The 20378-nt window shown below is 53.1% G+C and overlaps 1 protein-coding gene across 1 annotated transcript in view; it reads right to left on the bottom strand.

Moving 5' to 3' along the window:
• Nucleotides 1–3928: 3928 nt before the first annotated feature.
• Nucleotides 3929–20378, bottom strand: part of Vwa3a (von Willebrand factor A domain containing 3A) — a 74307-nt gene continuing 57857 nt past the window's right edge. The window contains exons 29-34 of the mRNA XM_015998861.3: nt 19932–20076; nt 19185–19336; nt 17666–17789; nt 16161–16258; nt 15853–15918; nt 3929–5437 (exon numbers count right to left, since the gene is read on the bottom strand). Coding sequence (XP_015854347.1) covers nt 15867–15918; nt 16161–16258; nt 17666–17789; nt 19185–19336; nt 19932–20076 — 571 coding nt within the window. The 3' untranslated portion in view covers nt 3929–5437; nt 15853–15866. The remainder of the gene's footprint in view (nt 5438–15852; nt 15919–16160; nt 16259–17665; nt 17790–19184; nt 19337–19931; nt 20077–20378) is intronic.

Genomic DNA, 20378 nt, shown 5'->3' with positions numbered 1-20378 from the left:
TTTTACACTTAATTCCTCTGTTGCCCAAGCAAGGCATTGAACTTGTGATCCTCCTGTCTCAGCCTCCCAGAGAGCAGGAATTAGCCTGTGCCTCCAGGCTTGGTTCCGCCATTCCATTTTTTTTTAATTTTTTTTTATTTTACAATACCATTCAGTTCTACATATCAGCCACGGGTTCCCCTATTCTCCCCCCTCCCACCCCCTCCCCTTACCCCCAGCCTACCTCCCATTCCCACCTCCTCCAGGGCAAATCCTCACCCGAGGACTGCGATCAACCTGGTAGACTCAGTCCAGGCAGGTCCAGTCCCCTCCTCCCAGACTGAGCCAAGCGTCCCTGCATAAGCTCCAGGTTTCAAACAGCCAATTCATGCAATGAGCACAGGACTTGGTCCCACTGCCTAGTTGCCTCCCAAACTGATCAAGCCAATCAACTGTCTCACCTATTCAGAGGGCCTGCTCCAGCTGGGGGCCCCTCAGCCTTTGGTTCATAGTTCATGTGTTTCCATTCATTTGGCTATTTTTTTTTTCAATAATTGAGTAAAACCAAAATTTAGCCAGAACCTGGAAACAACCTAGATGCCCATCAACGAAAGAATGGATGAAAAAAAAATGTGGTACATATACACAATGGAGTACTACTCAGCAGAGAAAAACAATGAAAGCATGAAATTTGCAGGCAAATGGATGGAACTAGAAAAAAATCATCCTGAGTGAGGTAACCCAAACCCAGAAAGACAGTCATGGTATGTACTCACTCATAAGTGGATTCTAGATATAAAATAAAGAACAATCAGACCACAACCCATAGAACCATGGAGGCTATATATATAGCATGGAGGTCCCTAGGACGACTGTGGCTTATAATAAATTTCGGTTTTACCCACCATTCCATTTTAATGGATACTTCTTTATTGTTGACCTCTCCTCTCTGCTGGGAACCAGAAGGGCTTTCCTATCCCTGGAAAACTCATATTTGAGAGACAGAAGCAGAAGGGCTGGCCTGTGTCCAGCCTTCTACACATCTGCTACAAGGAAGCAGCCTGACTCAGAGTAGGGAGCGTGTTGCTCACTCGATTCTGAGAAGGGCCACAAAAAAAAAAAAAAAAAAAAAAAAAAAAAAAAAAAAAAAAAAAAAAAAAAAAAAAACAAAAAAAAACAAACAAAAAACAAAAAACAAAAAACTGCTCCACCTGTATGAACAAGCTCTGTGAACATTAGGTAAAGGAGGCAAACCCCAGACTTTAGTTTGCTCCTGCCATGTGCCAGATGGAAGAATGTCCCAGTCAACCTTCATGGTTTCTGTTTCAGCCTCATTTTAGAGCTGGAGAAACAGGTTCAGAAAGGAGGCTTGGGAAGTGGTAGGTATAGGCTTTGCCTCTTTTTCTTTTGAGACAGGGTTTCTTTGTAGACCAGGCTGGCCTCGAACTCACAGAGATCTGCCTGCCTCTGCCTCATGAGTGCTGGGATTAAAGGCTGCGTCACCACACCTGGCTGCCTCTTTCTTCTTTGTTGCATTTATGTGGTGTGTGTGTGTGTGTGTGTGTGTGTGTGTGTGTGTGTGTGTACCCATGTGCCATGGTGCACATGTGCAAGTCAGAAGGCAACTTGCAGGAGGTAGCTCTCTCCTTCCGGCAGGTGGGCTCCTGGGATTGAATTTAGGTCATCAGCCTTGGTGGCAAGCTCCTTTGCCTGCTGAGCTGTCTTCCTGGCCCTTTGCTACCTTCTTGCTGTTTGTTTTTGGGCAGCTCCAAGGCTTGGTTTCCTCATCCCCATTCTGGAAATGGTATGTACTCTACTCTCAGGCCACTGTGAGCTTATGGCTGATGTGACAGAGTATATGCAAATCCTAGGCCACGGAGCGACTCTGCTGATGCTCAGCTAACAGTAGCTGTTATCAGTATTTGAGAAGGTGGGATTCAAACTCATTTGCTCTCCACCACTTCACAAGCCTGGTGTCTTCCTTGACCCTCCATTTCCAAGACCAGCTGGACCACAGAACTCACATTTCCCAGGCAGCTGCCAGTGTTGGCTGCCTCTCAAAGAGTGTCATCACTCACAACTACCACGGATTGCGTCCCACACCATACATTGAAGCTCCAACCCCTAGTACTTCAGAATGTGAGTAATTGAACATGGGATTGGTTCAGATGGGGTTCAGTAGAATGGAGAAGGCTTTCATTCCAGTACAGTTGATGTCAAATAATGAGGGGGTAACCTGGGCACAGACAATCAAGTGGATGATGGGGTTATACTGCCAGAGCAGGGGAGCTATGGGAAACTAGAAGCCTGGGCCAGATCCTTCCCAGTGCCTCCAGGGAGCTGGCTCTGCTAAGACCTGGATTCTGGATCACCAGGCTCCAAAACTGAGACAATAAATATACACAGTGTGGGGGCTGGAGAGATGGCTCAGTGGTTAAAGACACTTGTTGCTCTTGCAGAACACCGAGGTTTGGTTCTCAGCATACATGGTGGCTTACAACCATCCATAACTCCAGCTCCAGGGCATCTGACAACCTCTTTAGGCATTAAACATGCATATGGTGCATGTACATACATACATGTCCACAAAACACTCAAACCATAAAATTAAAAATCTTAAAAAAAAAACTTAAATAGCTTAATGATTATTTTTTTCCAAGACAGAGCTTTACTATATTTGGATTTTAGGCTGGTCTTGAACTCCTTATGTAGGCCAGGTTGGCTCTAGTTGATAGCAACTCTCTTGCCTTCTGAAACTGGGTAACTTTATAAATAAAGACATTTGTTTTGGCCTAAAGTTTTGAAAAATTTATTTTAATTTTGTGTGTGTGTGTATGTGTTTTGCTTGGATGTATGTACACATGCAGTGGGTGCTTGGTGCCCCAAAAGTCAACAGAGGTCACCAGATCCTCTGGAACTGGAGTTAAGCATGGTTGTGAGCATGGGGGTGCTGGTAACTGAACTCAGCAACTGAACTCTGGAACAGCAACAAAGTACTCCTAACCACAGAGCTTTATCTCCAGCCCCAGCTCAAGGTTCTTGGGGTGCACAGTTGAGATGCTGTATCTGGTGATGATGTTCTTGCTGGCAGAGTTCTGATGGCACAGGGTATCATGTGGAAGAGACAGGGCATGTGTATGTGCGTCTCTTTTGGCCTCTCTTACTCTTCCTATAAAGTCACCAGGATTTAGTCTTGGGGGATACAGCCTCAGCACCTTGTCTGACCCTAGTCACCTCCCCAAAGCCCCATCTCTGAATACCACAACATATTTAAACGTGCAAATGTTTGAAGGGCATGTTCAAATCTTAGCTGAACCACAGCAGCGTCCTAATGAAATACAACTCAGATGAAGACAAAGCATTTTAATCCCCCAGCGCCCAACGCTCACTCTGCACTCCTCAGAGCATTGTGATTTCTGTCTCAGTGACAAATATTACCTGTTCTTGAATTTCATATAGAGTTGTGAGCATATACTCTTAGGTCTGGTTCCTTTTTCTTTTCTCTTCCTTTTCTTTCTCTCTCTCTTTTCTTAAGGAAGATTCTTATATAGCCCAGACTGGCCTTGAACTTGCTATAGCCAAGGATGACCTTGAATTCCTGAGCCTCCTGCCTCCATACCTCCTTTTTATGCAGGTTAGGACATCAAGAACCCAAAACTTCCTGCATGCCAGGCAACCAACCCAGCCACATCTCCAGCTTATTTTAGGTTTTTTGTGTATCCATTGTTTATGAGTTTGATACATCTTAGTGAACGTAGTAACTATATTTCATGCTCTTCACATTGACTCATAGTTTGGCAAAATATAAATGTCATGATTTGTTTGTATATTGTACCATGGTTGGACATTGGGTGGTTTCCAATTTGGGGCTTTTACAAATAAAGCTATTGTACACATTCTTGCATCTACACACTCATTTCCCCTAGAGAGGGATTGTTGGGTCACACAACGGATGTCTTTTGCTTTAATAGAAACTGCCACATTTTCAAAGTGGTGAAAATTCACATTTTCTTTCCCTGAGCCGCATCCCAGCAGCAGGAGCGTTCTCGTCACTCTGGTGTCTTGATGTGCACGGTCACCTTGTGTCGAGCCATTCTTCTGAGTCTGTAGCTGCGTTTCACTGTGACTTTAATTTGTATTTCCACAATAGGGGAGGCTGTCGAGTTCCTTTCCACTGTTCTTTTAGGAGTGACAGGATTTTGTTTGTTTGTTTGTTTGTTTTTGAGATAAAGTCTCAAGTAGCCCAGCCTGGCCTGGAACTCCTGATTCTCCTGCCTCCAATTCTCAAGTGCTGAAATGACAGGTGTGTGCTACCATGCCTAGTTCAAATGTGTGTGTGTGTGTGTGTGTGTGTGTGTGTGTGTGTGTGTGTGTGTGTGTGTGTGTGTTTTGTGTTACTGAGGATTGAACTTAGAACCTTGGGCATACTGGGCAAGTGAGTCACACCTCTAAGGTTAAGCACTTTTGCATATGTATTTCCCATTTGTGTTTGTCTGAGTTGCTGTGCATTTTTAAAAATAAGTATGTTTATCCTTTTCATATGGAGCTTAAATCCTCTATATAATCTGAATGATGTTTTGTTTTTTGTTTTTTCCAGACAGAGTTTCTCTGTCCAGTTCTGGCTGTCCAGGAACTCACTCTGTAGACCAGGCTGGCCTTGAACTCAAAGATCTGCCTGCCTCTGCCGCCAGAGTGCTGAGATTAAAGGCATGGGCCACCACTGCCCGGCATTTAATGAAGTTTTATCTCACTCAAAATTTACACACACACACACACACACACACACACACACACACCCCTCATTACCAGTACTCAAGCATTTGAAGTCAGTTTGACTCTATTAGTAAAAGCAATTTTCTCATTTTAGGAAATGATCCCAGATCATCTAACACACGATGTCCCCACTCATGTGTACATGGTATAGCCAGGTTCAAAGGATGCATCTGCCTTCCAGAGGCTGAGCAGAGTATTTACTCTAGATTGGATCCATAGTAGCCTCTGGTTAGCAGGTGATGGTGGTGGTGATGGGGCTTGGCTCTTGGCTGTGTCTTCCCCCAAGCCAGGCTGCTGCTGCCTGCCTTTACCCATGGATCTGGGTGGTAAGAAGTATAGAGAGGAACCAAGAGAAGCAGCCTCATCAGGCTGTTATCCAGAGATGGGTTGCTACATCCAGCTGGGTGTTCACTGCTTACCATGTGACTGCCATGTGGCAGGTTCGGGGAATCCATGGACAGTTAAGACAGTAGCTTCTTTCGGGGAGGGAACTGTGGTCAAAAAGAGTTAGGACATTGAGCAGGACATCACAGTCTACAGTGCTGAATGCCCCAAGAGGCATAGCTGGTCGGGAAAGCCAGAAGAGGAGGAAGGCCAGAAGCATCCAGATGTGCCTGGAGGTCCTTAGCTCTGGATGTGTACCAGGGACATCTTCACAGTGGAATCGATGCCATCTGAGCTGTGCCTTGACAGATAAGCAGGAGTCACTAGGCAGAAGGTGGCAACAGAAACTTCCTAGTGAGCTCGGTCTAGAGAGTTTGGTGTGTCGAGGGACACTGCAGGGGGATGAGGGACTGTGTGTGTGGAGGACACTGCAGGGGGATGAGGGACTGTGTGTGTGTGTGGAGGACACTGCAGGGGGATGAGGGACTGTGTGTGTGGAGGACACTGCAGGGGGATGAGGGACTGTGTGTGAGGAGGACACTGCAGGGGATGAGGGACTGTGTGTGTGTGGAGGACACTGCAGGGGGATGAGGGACTGTGTGTGAGGAGGACACTGCAGGGGGATGAGGGACTGTGTGTGAGGAGGACACTGCAGGGGGATGAGGGACTGTGTGTGAGGAGGACACTGCAGGGGGATGAGGGACTGTGTGTGAGGAGGACACTGCAGGGGGATGAGGGACTGTGTGTGAGGAGGACACTACAGGGGGATGAGGGACTGTGTGTGAGGAGGACACTGCAGGGGGATGAGGGACTGTGTGTGTGTGGAGGACACTGCAGGGGGATGAGGGACTGTGTGTGTGAGGAGGACACTGTAGGGGGATGAGGGACTGTGTGTGAGGAGGACACTGCAGGGGGATGAGGGACTGTGTGTGAGGAAGACACTGCAGGGGGATGAGGGACTGTGTGTGTGTGGAGGACACTGCAGGGGATGAGGGACTGTGTGAGGAGGACACTGCAGGGGGATGAGGGACTGTGTGTGTGGAGGACACTGCAGGGGGATGAGGGACTGTGTGTGAGGAGGACACTGCAGGTGGATGAGGGACTGTGTGTGAGGAGGACACTGCAGGGGGATGAGGGACTGTGTGTGTGTGAGGAGGACACTGCAGGGGGATGAGGGACTGTGTGTGTGGAGGGACACTACAGCGGGATGAGGGACTGTGTGTGTGGAGGACACTGCAGGGGGATGAGGGACTGTGTGTGTGGAGGACACTGCAGGGGGATGAGGGACTGTGTGTGTGTGTGTGTGTGGAGGACACTGCAGGGGGATGAGGGACTGTGTGTGTGTGGAGGACACTGCAGGGGGATGAGGGACTGTGTGTGTGAGGAGGACACTGCAGGGGGATGAGGGACTGTGTGAGGAGGACACTGCAGGGGGATGAGGGACTGTGTGTGAGGAGGACACTGCAGGGGGATGAGGGACTGTGTGTGTGTGAGGACACTGCAGGGGGATGAGGGACTGTGTGTGTGTGAGGACACTGCAGGGGGATGAGGGACTGTGTGTGTGGAGGGACACTGCAGGGGGATGAGGGACTGTGTGTGTGTGTGGAGGACACTGCAGGGGGATGAGGGACTGTGTGTGTGAGGAGGACACTGCAGGGGGATGAGGGACTGTGTGTGTGAGGAGGACACTGCAGGGGGATGAGGGACTGTGTGTGTGTGAGGACACTGCAGGGGGATGAGGGACTGTGTGTGTGTGGAGGGACACTGCAGGGGGATGAGGGACTGTGTGTGTGGAGGACACTGCAGGGGGATGAGGGACTGTGTGTGTGTGGAGGGACACTGCAGGGGGATGAGGGACTGTGTGTGAGGAGGACACTGCAGGGGGATGAGGGACTGTGTGTGTGTGAGGACACTGCAGGGGGATGAGGGACTGTGTGTGTGTGGAGGGACACTGCAGGGGGATGAGGGACTGTGTGTGAGGAGGACACTACAGGGGGATGAGGGACTGTGTGTGAGGAGGACACTGCAGGGGGATGAGGGACTGTGTGTGAGGACACTGCAGGGGGATGAGGGACTGTGTGTGTGTGGAGGACACTGCAGGGGGATGAGGGACTGTGTGTGTGTGAGGAGGACACTGCAGGGGGATGAGGGACTGTGTGTGAGGACACTGCAGGGGGATGAGGGACTGTGTGTGTGTGGAGGACACTGCAGGGGATGAGGGACTGTGTGTGTGTGGAGGACACTGCAGGGGGATGAGGGACTGTGTGAGGAGAACACTGCAGGGGGATGAGGGACTGTGTGTGTGTGGAGGACACTGCAGGGGATGAGGGACTGTGTGTGTGTGGAGGACACTGCAGGGGGATGAGGGACTGTGTGTGTGGAGGAGGACACTGCAGGGGGATGAGGGACTGTGTGTGAGGAGGGACACTGCAGGGGGATGAGGGACTGTGTGTGTGTGGAGGACACTGCAGGGGGATGAGGGACTGTGTGTGAGGAGGACACTGCAAGGGGATGAGGGACTGTGTGTGGAGGACACTGCAGGGGGATGAGGGACTGTGTGTGTGGAGGACACTGCAGGGGGATGAGGGACTGTGTGTGAGGAAGACACTGCAGGAGGATGAGGGACTGTGTGTGTGTGAGGAGGACACTGCAGGGGGATGAGGGACTGTGTGTGAGGAAGACACTGCAGGAGGATGAGGGACTATGTGTGTGTGTGAGGAGGACACTGCAGGGTGATGAGGGACTGTGTGTGTGTGTGAGGAGGACACTGCAGGGGATGAGGGACTGTGTATGTGGAGGACACTGCAGGGGGATGAGGGACTGTGTGTGTGAGGAGGACACTGCAGGGGGATGAGGGACTGTGTGTGTGTGGAGGACACTGCAGGGGGATGAGGGACTGTGTGTGAGGAGGACACTGCAGGGGGATGAGGGACAGTGTGTGTGTGAGGAGGACACTGCAGGGGGATGAGGGACTGTGTGTGTGGAGGACACTGCAGGAGGATGAGGCACTGTGTGTGTGTGTGAGGAGGGACACTGCAGGGGGATGAGGGACTGTGTGTGTGTGGAGGGACACTGCAGGGGGATGAGGGACTGTGTGAGGAGGACACTGCAGGGGGATGAGGGACTGTGTGAGGAGGACACTGCAGGGGGATGAGGGACTGTGTGTGTGTGGAGGGACACTGCAGAGGGATGAGGGACTGTGTGTGAGGAGGACACTACAGGGGGATGAGGGACTGTGTGTGTGTGTGAGGAGGACACTGCACGGGTATGAGGGACTGTGTGTGTGGAGGACACTGCAGGAGGATGAGGGACTGTGTGTGTAGAGGACACTGCAGGGGGATGAGGGACTGTGTGAGGAGGACACTGCAGGGGGATGAGGGACTGTGTGAGGAGGGACATTGCAGGGGGATGAGGGACTGTGTGAGGAGGACACTACAGGGGGATGACGGACTGTGTGTGAGGAGGACACTGCAGGGGGATGAGGGACTGTGTATGAGGAGGACACTGCAGGGGGATGAGGGACTGTGTGTGTGTGAGGAGGACACTGCAGGGGGATGAGGGACTGTGTGTGTGAGGAGGACACTGCAGGAGGATGAGGGACTGTGTGTATGTGAGGAGGACACTGCAGGGGGATGAGGGACTGTGTGTGAGGAGGACACTGCAGGGGATGAGGGACTGTGTGTGTGTGAGGACACTGCAGGGGATGAGGGACTGTGTGTGTGTGTGGAGGACACTGCAGGGGGATGAGGGACTGTGTGTGTGTGTGGAGGACACTGCAGGGGGATGAGGGACTGTGTGTGTAGAGGACACTGCAGGGGGGATGAGGGACTGTGTGTGTAGAGGACACTGCAGGGGATGAGGGACTGTGTGTGTGTGTGGAGGACACTGCAGGGGGATGAGGGACTGTGTGTGTGAGGACACTGCAGGAGGATGAGGCACTGTGTGTGTAGAGGACACTGCAGGGGATGAGGGACTGTGTGTGTGAGGACACTGCAGGAGGATGAGGGAGGGACTGTGTGTGTAGAGGACACTGCAGGGGATGAGGGACTGTGTATGTGTGTGGAGGACACTGCAGGGGGATGAGGGACTGTGTGTGTGAGGACACTGCAGGAGGATGAGGGACTGTGTGTGTGTAGAGGACACTGCAGGGGGATGAGGGACTGTGTGAGGAGGACATTGCAGGGGGATGAGGGACTGTGTGAGGAGGACACTACAGGGGGATGAGGGACTGTGTGTGAGGAGGACACTGCAGGGGGATGAGGGACTGTGTATGAGGAGGACACTGCAGGGGGATGAGGGACTGTGTGTGTGTGGAGGACACTGCAGGGGGATGAGGGACTGTGTGAGGAGGACACTGCAGGGGGATGAGGGACTGTGTGTGAGGAGGACACTGCAGGGGGATGAGGGACTGTGTGTGTGAGGAGGACACTGCAGGAGGATGAGGGACTGTGTGTGTGTGAGGAGGACACTGCAGGGGGATGAGGGACTGTGTGTGAGGAGGACACTGCAGGGGATGAGGGACTGTGTGTGTGTGAGGACACTGCAGGGGATGAGGGACTGTGTGTGTGTGTGGAGGACACTGCAGGGGGATGAGGGACTGTGTGTGTGTGTGGAGGACACTGCAGGGGGATGAGGGACTGTGTGTGTGAGGACACTGCAGGGGGATGAGGGACTGTGTGTGTGTGGAGGGACACTGCAGGGGGATGAGGGACTGTGTGTGAGGAGGACACTGCAGGGGGATGAGGGACTGTGTGAGGAGGACACTACAGGAGGATGAGGGACTGTGTGTGTGTGGAGGACACTGCAGGGGATGAGGGACTGTGTGAGGAGGACACTGCAGGGGGATGAGGCCTGTGTGAGGAGGACACTGCAGGGGGATGAGGGACTGTGTGTGTGTGGATTACACTGCAGGGGATGAGGGACTGTGTGTGTGTGTGAGGAGGATACTGCAGGGGGATAGGGACTGTGTGTGAGGAGGACACTATAGGGGGATGAGGGACTGTGTGTGTGTGTGAGGAGGACACTGCAGGGGGATGAGGGACTGTGTGTGTGGAGGGACACTACAGGGGCATGAGGGACTGTGTGTGTGGAGGACACTGCAGGGGGATGAGGGACTGTGTGTGTGTGTGAGGAGGACACTGCAGGGGGATGAGGGACTGTGTGTGAGGAGGACACTACAGGGGGATGAGGGACTGTGTGTGTGTGTGAGGAGGACACTTCCGGGGGATGAGGGACTGTGTGTGTGGAGGGACACTACAGGGGGATGAGGGACTGTGTGTGAGGAGGACACTGCAGGGGGATGAGGGACTGTGTATGAGGAGGACACTGCAGGGGGATGAGGGACTGTGTGTGTGAGGAGGACACTGCAGGGGGATGAGGGACTGTGTGTGTGTGAGGAAGAAACTGCAGGGGGATGAGGGACTGTGTGTGAGGACACTGCAGGGGGATGAGGGACTGTGTGTGTGTGGAGGACACTGCAGGGGGATGAGGGACTGTGTGAGGAGAACACTGCAGGGGGATGAGGGACTGTGTGTGTGTGGAGGACACTGCAGGGGATGAGGGACTGTGTGTGTGTGGAGGACACTGCAGGGGGATGAGGGACTGTGTGTGTGGAGGGACACTGCAGGGGGATGAGGGACTGTGTGTGAGGAGGACACTGCAAGGGGATGAGGGACTGTGTGTGGAGGACACTGCAGGGGGATGAGGGACTGTGTGTGTGTGAGGAGGACACTGCAGGGGGATGAGGGACTGTGTGTGAGGAAGACACTGCAGGAGGATGAGGGACTATGTGTGTGTGTGAGGAGGACACTGCAGGGTGATGAGGGACTGTGTGTGTGTGTGAGGAGGACACTGCAGGGGATGAGGGACTGTGTATGTGTAGGACACTGCAGGGGGATGAGGGACTGTGTGTGTGAGGAGGACACTGCAGGGGGATGAGGGACTGTGTGTGTGTGGAGGACACTGCAGGGGGATGAGGGACTGTGTGTGAGGAGGACACTGCAGGGGGATGAGGGACAGTGTGTGTGTGAGGAGGACACTGCAGGGGGATGAGGGACTGTGTGTGTGGAGGACACTGCAGGAGGATGAGGCACTGTGTGTGTGTGTGAGGAGGGACACTGCAGGGGGATGAGGGACTGTGTGTGTGTGGAGGGACACTGCAGGGGGATGAGGGACTGTGTGAGGAGGACACTGCAGGGGGATGAGGGACTGTGTGAGGAGGACACTGCAGGGGGATGAGGGACTGTGTGTGTGTGGAGGGACACTGCAGAGGGATGAGGGACTGTGTGTGAGGAGGACACTACAGGGGGATGAGGGACTGTGTGTGTGTGTGAGGAGGACACTGCACGGGTATGAGGGACTGTGTGTGTGGAGGACACTGCAGGAGGATGAGGGACTGTGTGTGTAGAGGACACTGCAGGGGGATGAGGGACTGTGTGAGGAGGACACTGCAGGGGGATGAGGGACTGTGTGAGGAGGGACATTGCAGGGGGATGAGGGACTGTGTGAGGAGGACACTGCAGGGGGTGAGGGACTGTGTGTGAGGAGGACACTGCAGGGGGATGAGGGACTGTGTATGAGGAGGACACTGCAGGGGGATGAGGGACTGTGTGTGTGAGGAGGACACTGCAGGGGGATGAGGGACTGTGTGTGTGAGGAGGACACTGCAGGAGGATGAGGGACTGTGTGTATGTGAGGAGGACACTGCAGGGGGATGAGGGACTGTGTGTGAGGAGGACACTGCAGGGGATGAGGGACTGTGTGTGTGTGAGGACACTGCAGGGGATGAGGGACTGTGTGTGTGTGTGGAGGACACTGCAGGGGGATGAGGGACTGTGTGTGTGTGTGGAGGACACTGCAGGGGGATGAGGGACTGTGTGTGTAGAGGACACTGCAGGGGGGATGAGGGACTGTGTGTGTAGAGGACACTGCAGGGGATGAGGGACTGTGTGTGTGTGTGGAGGACACTGCAGGGGGATGAGGGACTGTGTATGTGAGGACACTGCAGGAGGATGAGGGACTGTGTGTGTAGAGGACACTGCAGGGGATGAGGGACTGTGTGTGTGAGGACACTGCAGGAGGATGAGGGACTGTGTGTGTAGAGGACACTGCAGGGGATGAAGGACTGTGTATGTGTGTGGAGGACACTGCAGGGGGATGAGGGACTGTGTGTGTGAGGACACTGCAGGAGGATGAGGGACTGTGTGTGTAGAGGACACTGCAGGGGGATGAGGGACTGTGTGAGGAGGACATTGCAGGGGGATGAGGGACTGTGTGAGGAGGACACTACAGGGGGATGAGGGACTGTGTGTGAGGAGGACACTGCAGGGGGATGAGGGACTGTGTGTGTGTGGAGGACACTGCAGGGGGATGAGGGACTGTGTGAGGAGGACACTGCAGGGGGATGAGGGACTGTGTGTGAGGAGGACACTGCAGGGGGATGAGGGACTGTGTGTGTGAGGAGGACACTGCAGGAGGATGAGGGACTGTGTGTGTGTGAGGAGGACACTGCAGGGGGATAAGGGACTGTGTGTGTGAGGACACTGCAGGGGGATGAGGGACTGTGTGTGTGTGTGGAGGACACTGCAGGGGGATGAGGGACTGTGTGTGTGTGAGGAGGACACTGCAGGAGGATGAGGGACTGTGTGTGTGTGAGGAGGACACTGCAGGGGGATGAGGGACTGTGTGTGAGGAGGACACTGCAGGGGATGAGGGACTGTGTGTGTGTGAGGACACTGCAGGGGATGAGGGACTGTGTGTGTGTGTGGAGGACACTGCAGGGGGATGAGGGACTGTGTGTGTGTGTGGAGGACACTGCAGGGGGATGAGGGACTGTGTGTGTGAGGACACTGCAGGGGGATGAGGGACTGTGTGTGTGTGGAGGGACACTGCAGGGGGATGAGGGACTGTGTGTGAGGAGGACACTGCAGGGGGATGAGGGACTGTGTGAGGAGGACACTACAGGAGGATGAGGGACTGTGTGTGTGTGGAGGACACTGCAGGGGATGAGGGACTGTGTGAGGAGGACACTGCAGGGGGATGAGGCCTGTGTGAGGAGGACACTGCAGGGGGATGAGGGACTGTGTGTGTGTGGATTACACTGCAGGGGATGAGGGACTGTGTGTGTGTGTGAGGAGGATACTGCAGGGGGATGAGGGACTGTGTGTGAGGAGGACACTACAGGGGGATGAGGGACTGTGTGTGAGGAGGACACTACAGGGGGATGAGGGACTGTGTATGAGGAGGACACTGCAGGGGATGAGGGACTGTGTGTGTGAGGAGGACACTGCAGGGGGATGAGGGACTGTGTGTGAGGAGGACACTGCAGGCGGATGAGGGAGTGTGTATGAGGAGGACACTGCAGGGGGATGAGGGACTGTGTGTGTGAGGAGGACACTACAGGGGGATGAGGGACTGTGTGTGTGGAGGACACTGCAGGGGGATGAGGGACTGTGTGTGTGTGTGAGGAGGACACTGCAGGGGGATGAGGGACTGTGTGTGAGGAGGACACTACAGGGGGATGAGGGACTGTGTGTGTGTGTGAGGAGGACACTTCCGGGGGATGAGGGACTGTGTGTGTGGAGGGACACTACAGGGGGATGAGGGACTGTGTGTGAGGAGGACACTACAGGGGGCTGAGGGACTGTGTATGAGGAGGACACTGCAGGGGGATGAGGGACTGTGTGTGTGGAGGACACTACAGGGGGATGAGGGACTGTGTGTGAGGAGGACACTACAGGGGGATGAGGGACTGTGTATGAGGAGGACACTGCAGGGGGATGAGGGACTGTGTGTGTGAGGAGGACACTGCAGGGGGATGAGGACTGTGTGAGGAGGACACTGCAGGGGGATGAGGGACTGTGTGTGAGGAGGACACTGCAGGGGGATGAGGGACTGTGTGAGGAGGGACACTGCAGTGGGATGATGGACTGTGTGTGTGGAGGACACTGCAGGGGGATGAGGGACTGTGTGTGAGGAGGACACTGCAGGGGGATGAGGGACTGTGTGTGAGGAGGACACTGCAGGGGGATGAGGGACTGTGTGTGTGAGGAGGACACTGCAGGGGATGAGGGACTGTGTGTGTGGAGGACACTGCAGGAGGATGAGGGACTGTGTGTGTGGAGGACACTGCAGGGGGATGAGGGACTTGTGTGGAGGACACTGCAGGGGGATGAGGGACTGTGTGTGAGGAGGACACTGCAGGGGGATGAGGGACTGTGTGTGTGTGAGGAGGACAGTGCAGGGGATGAGGGACTGTGTGTGAGGAGGACACTGCAGGGGGATGAGGGACTGTGTGTGTGTGAGGAGGACACTGCAGGGGGATGAGGGACTGTGTGTGTGTGAGGAGGACACTGCAGGGGACTGAGGGACTGTGTGTGAGGAGGACACTGCAGGGGGATGAGGGACTGTATGTGAGGAGGACACTGCAGGGGGATGAGGAACTGTGTGTGTGGAGGACACTGCAGGGGGATGTGGGACTGTGTGTGTGTGAGGAGGACACTGCAGGGGGATGAGGGACTGTGTGTGAGGAGGACACTGCAGGGGGATGAGGGACTGTGTGTGTGTGGAGGACACTGCAGGGGGATGAGGGACTGTGTGTGGGAGGAGGACACTGCAGGGGGATGAGGGACTGTGTGTGTGAGGAGGACACTGCAGGGGGATGAGGGACTGTGTGAGGAGGGACACTGCAGGGGGATGAGGGAATGTGTGTGTGTGTGGAGGACACTGCAGGGGGATGAGGGACTGTGTGTGTGGAGGACACTGCAGGGGGATGAGGGACTGTGTGTGAGGAGGACACTGCAGGGGGATGAGGGACTGTGTGGAGGAGGACACTGAAGGGGGATGAGGGACTGTGTGAGGAGGACACTGAAGGGGGATGAGGGACTGTGTGAGGAGGACACTACAGGGGGATGAGGGACTGTGTGTGTGGAGGACACTGCAGGGGGATGAGGGACTGTGTGAGGAGGACACTGCAGGGGGATGAGGGACTGTGTGTGTGGAGGACACTGCAGGGGGATGAGGGACTGTGTGTGTGTGAGGAGTACACTGCAGGGGGATGAGGGACTGTGTGTGTGGAGGACACTGCAGGGGGATGAGGGACTGTGTGAGGAGGACACTGCAGGGGGATGAGGGACTGTGTGTGTGTGAGGAGTACACTGCAGGGGGATGAGGGACTGTGTGTGAGGACACTGCAGGGGGATGAGGGACTGTGTGTGTGTGTGGAGGACACTGCAGGGGGATGAGGGACTGTGTGTGTGGTGGACACTGCAGGGGGATGAGGGACTGTGTGTGAGGAGGACACTGCAGGGGGATGAGGGATGTGTGTTAGGAGGACACTGCAGGAGGTTGAGGGACTGTGTGTGAGGAGGACACTGCAGGGGGATGAGGTACTGTGTGTGTGTGGAGGACACTGCAGGGGGATGAGGGAGGCCTGGGAGGCTCCAGACACAAGCCAAAGAGCTTCCGTGCCCTCCAGCCTTCAGAGTGCCCTAGTGCTAAACATTCTATTTCTTGCAGGTAATCTGGGGGTCACAACTTTCTCTGTCGGTTTGCTCTTCAGGTCAGGGGTGCTCAGTGGGTGGTTTCTGTGGACTAGCTTTTCAAGTCAGAGGAATCACAATGTCTGATCCTTCCTCACAGTTACACTTGTGTGTAAAGCAGCATGTGCCTGGCCCTTGGTGAGCACTCAGCAGATACGGCATCCACTCCTTTTCTTACCTGAGAACATGTCTCTAGCAAAGAATGACCTTTGGTTCCGCGTTATTTTTCTTCAGGAGCTGGGATCTAGAAGGGAGAAGGCAAAGGAACATGGTTCTCTGGGAGTGGGCAATGAGATTGGTGGCGTGGGGGAAGGGCGGATACTATATGTTTTTTTCCCATATGAGACAAGTTCTCACTATGTTGTCCAGGAACTATGTAGGCCAGGCTGGCCTTGAGCTCATCTGCCTCTGTCTCCCGAGTGCTGGGATTAAAGGTGTGTCCATCTGGGTGGTTAACAGGTAGGAGATGCAGCTAGTTGAGCATACCTGAAGACCTGGGCTTGCTTAAGGAGGCTTCTAGCCTTGTTGACCTCCTGGGCCAGTATCTTTAAGTCATCCCCTTCAAACAGTGGCAACTTGGGATCCTAGGGGAGGAGAAATGAAGGTAAAATTCGATATACTAAACTGACTAGATGAGACCTGAAACTCTAAAGTCTCCGAAGGTGGTTAGAGCGCATTAGATGCAGCCTCTCGCCAGAGGCAGGGAATCCTTGTGGCCGCAGCTCACACATCTCCACCTATCCAGGCAGCCACTCCACACATGGGATGGTTTGAAATTAGATGCTGCGAGAGTCAGCATGTGGGGTGGGGTGGAGGAGGCGGGGAGGGACCAAGGGAGCATCCACATTTCAGTGAATTTGGCTCTTCCCTGGGCGCATGAGGAGAAAGTGGTATGTATGTGTCTTATCTAAACTGCTGGTCAGTCAGGAAAGTCACTCAAGCCCTTTCTCCACTTCTAGTGAAACAGAGCCTCACAGGAATGTTTCTGAAGACATTGACCACTAAAACTCCAGAGTCCCAGAGCTCTGAGGTGGAGAGCCGGCGGCAGTGGGAGAGCAGTTGTTCCCACTGTGCGGGCAGAAGCCTTCCGATCTGTGTGGTGGTGCACATTTGTAACCCCAGAGGGAAGCAGGAGGATCACGAGTTCAAGGCCAGCCTCAATCACGTAGCGAATTTGAGGCCAGCCTAAGCTATGTGAGACCCTTGTCAAACACCCAAGGCCTGGGGACCTGGAGATGTAGGTCAATGGAAGAATGCTTCCACGGGCCCTGGACTCAACTTCCAGCCCTCCTGAACAACAGAGATAAAAGTTCAAGCCAGGCCTGGTTGCACATACTTGTAATCTCTGTACTGGGGAAGAGGAGGCAGGAGGCTCGGGGGTTCAAGCCTACATAGAAAACCACTGTCTCTAAAGGCTCTGTCAAAACAAAGAAGAGTTAACTATGTGCACCATTTCCCTGCTAAACGGGAAGGGGCTCCTTGGAACCTTCGGCTCCTCAGCGTTTGTTGTACAGTAGTAGCTAACTGATGACTTCATTCCATGCTGCTTAGAGGAAATGAACGTCCGTGTTCCAGAGAATGAACACAGGAGTCCAGAGGAGTTAAAGCACAGTGGTTCTGAGCCTTGTCTCGGGGCTCAGCTCCACCCTTCTTCTGACTTTGGGCACACACTTCAACTTCTTGAGCTGTTTGTCTATGCAGGGATGAGGATGTAAGAGTGGCTGATCCAAAGAGGTCATCGAAGTAAAGTGATCGCCCCACATTGTAAACACTCAACTGGTGGAAACCAGTCTGACCTAACCACAGCATTCCCAATCTGTGTCCACCTTCAGGGGGAGTTGGCTTAGAGAGACAGCCATGGGAAACATGCCCCTCTTGATCAGCATTGTGTATTACAAGAGAAGCAGAGATCTCAGGGGGCAGGAAGCCAGCACCTGGGGAGGCTTCCTGAAGCCTCTCCAGGAGACTCACATTTATGACTGGTGACCTACCCCTTCCTTGATGAAGCCTCTGGTGAGCAAGCCATGAATACTGCTGAGGGTGTCCTCACCCACAGGACAGTGGTAACGTCCTCTACTGAGGGAAGCCAGCTTCTTCAGGAACTCAACTGCTGCTCTGGAGGAAGAACAGAGGCTCAGGGACTCACAGAGGCCAGGAGAAGCAAGCAGAGCCCAGTGGGACTTAAGTCTTGTGGAGCTCAAGGGAAAGCAGCCTTGCAAATGGGCCTCAGCTTGTGCCATCCAGATCACCGTTAGGACCGTCAAGGACACTCTCAGGCACGGTACACACATCCACCACTAGTGTCTACTGTGTGAAAGGCCTACAGGGACACAAATATGGTCCTTATAGAGTTCATAGTTGAGCCAGAGAGAGAAAATATGTACCCAAGTAACCAATTTTATTAATAATAAAGTTTATTAATTTATTTTATTGGGGATTGAACTCAGGGCCTCACGCATCTAACTATGTACTCTGCCACTGAGACATGCCTTCAGCCCTCAGGATAAAGGGTTCTTTAAAGGGGCTGCATCTTGTCTAACACATGTTCTTCTAAAGGACCATCTGTAATAAGAATTGTTCTATCAAGATCAAGCCAGTTTAAAATGCCAGCATGGAGGAGGAGGGGGTCCAGAAGGTCTCCTCTTGGCTGAGGAGCTAGTGAGAGTTGGTGGCTAGTCGGGGAGGGAAGAGTTGCTTCTCTTTGGGTGTGTGGCCACTGGTAGGCTGCCAGGCCCCAGCAGATGGCCCCCTATCCATGTACATTCAGGCAGCACAAATTAGACTCAGTGTGCTATCTTAATAAAAAAGAAAGATGGGGCTTGAGAGAAATGGCTCAGTGGCTCAGAACTCTTGTTGCCTTTGCAGAGGTCCTGGGTTTGAGTCCTAAGATCTACATGGTGGCTCACAACCATCTATAACTCCAGTTCTGGGGGCATGAACCCCTCTTCTGACTTCTGAAGGTACCAGGCACTCTTGTTACAGATATACCTACATGCAGACAAAATATTCCTACATATAAGATAAAATAAATAATAGTTTTTAAAAAGGAAGAAAAACCATGAAATTGAGAGGAACATATTGTGGGGGGTCTAAGGGAAATTGGAGGTTGGAGTTGGGGGTAGGTGTAATCATTCATGCATACATGGATGACATTTTCAAAGGATAAATAAAAATATTAAAGACAGTGCTATGATGATGTTTTCTTTTCTAGTTCCCCCAAATATTCATAAATGTTTTCCCCAAGTAAAGAAGGCCAGAAGGGAGAAGACAACAGGAATCATGAGCTAGGGTGCATCAGTTCAAGGGTGCAGAGTGACGTAAGATCGGCTTGTTGCTTGGTCAGTCTGGGGTGGGGAGAGGGTTGCTGCTGCTCTGTGGTGTCCAGGTCACTAACTAAAGCAATGCATTCCTAGTTCCTGTGTCTAAGGGAGGCCCTGGCTTAGTGGAGGCTCTCAGGCCTTTAGACTTGTAGCCTAGGAGAAGCAAGTTGAGCTTACTGCAGCTGCTCACCTGTCTGTGCTCGTCAGGGAGATAGTATGCACTTTGACGTCTCTCCCCTTCAAGAGCCTTTGCACAGTGTCGAGAATAAGGCTGCAGCTTGTGTCTGGTTTCCCGTCAGTTAGGAGGTACAGGCCTTGCATATCCTGAAAGCTGAAGGCTTTCTAAGAGAGCATAGGGAGGTAGTCAGACATGGGAAGAGAGATTCACTGGGAAGGGCAGAAATGGCCCAAAGGAGGAGACTCTGTCCCCAAGGAAAATATGTCTGACAGGATTCTAAAACTGCCCATTGAGATTATGATTCTGGGCCACCAAGACAGCTCAATGTGTCAGTTGCTTTCTATGCAAGCCTGGCAATGTGAGTTTGATTCCTGGAACCCATGTAAAGTTGGAAGGAGAGAACTAACTCTACGAAGTTGTCTTCCACACATATGCCATGCCATGTATGCCCACACAAATCATATCCCCCACCACACACAATGAAAACAAATTTTAAAAAAGACTGAAATTCCACTTCCAGCCTAAGATAGAGCAAGGGAGCCGCTGAGGGTCAGGAGGGGGAGCATGGACCACTTCCTATCTTGTTAGTTCCACACAAGCCACCCAACTTCCCTAAGCCTCTGTGTCTTCCTCTGAAAATGAGAGCCCTGTTAGGTTATTAGGAGGATGAGATGAGGTGACATGCTGTAGGTTCCAGAGCATCATGGGCTACTGGTATGGGGTGGCACTGTGCGTGCTACAGGATAGGGCAGCACTTGCCATTAAAGCGGATAAGAATGAAGTGTTCCCCTGGGCTTGTAAGTGCGTCACCCACTGCATAGCCTCGTGACACGCTGATTCTGTGGTCTCCACCAGAGTGTTCTGCCATGGCTTCAGGTCCTTGGCAAAGCTAAGCAGGTTAAAACTGGAGAGGAAGAAAGAGAAGGGGGCAGAGAGAGGAAAAACGATTGGTAAGAACAGGCCAGTTTGTGCTGATGTTGTGGAAGTCACCTCCGTGAGGACTGTTCACTTGAGGACTCTGCATGAGTCCAGACACTGAGAAGGGAGAGGGTACCCCTTGAACATGCTAGATGCAGATGTAAAGAGATTAAGATGCTGCCCTGGGGCAAAAAGGTGTTCTTTCCTTTTTCAAAAGGAAATTCAAAAGAGCATTTCTCGTTTCTAAAATCTCTCTACCCCTTGGAACTGTGAGGAACTGGAAGTGTG

This window comes from Peromyscus maniculatus, chromosome 1 (assembly GCF_049852395.1).
Source record: "Peromyscus maniculatus bairdii isolate BWxNUB_F1_BW_parent chromosome 1, HU_Pman_BW_mat_3.1, whole genome shotgun sequence".
Taxonomy (NCBI): Eukaryota; Metazoa; Chordata; class Mammalia; order Rodentia; family Cricetidae; genus Peromyscus; species Peromyscus maniculatus.
This window is presented reverse-complemented; position numbering and strand designations above follow the sequence as displayed.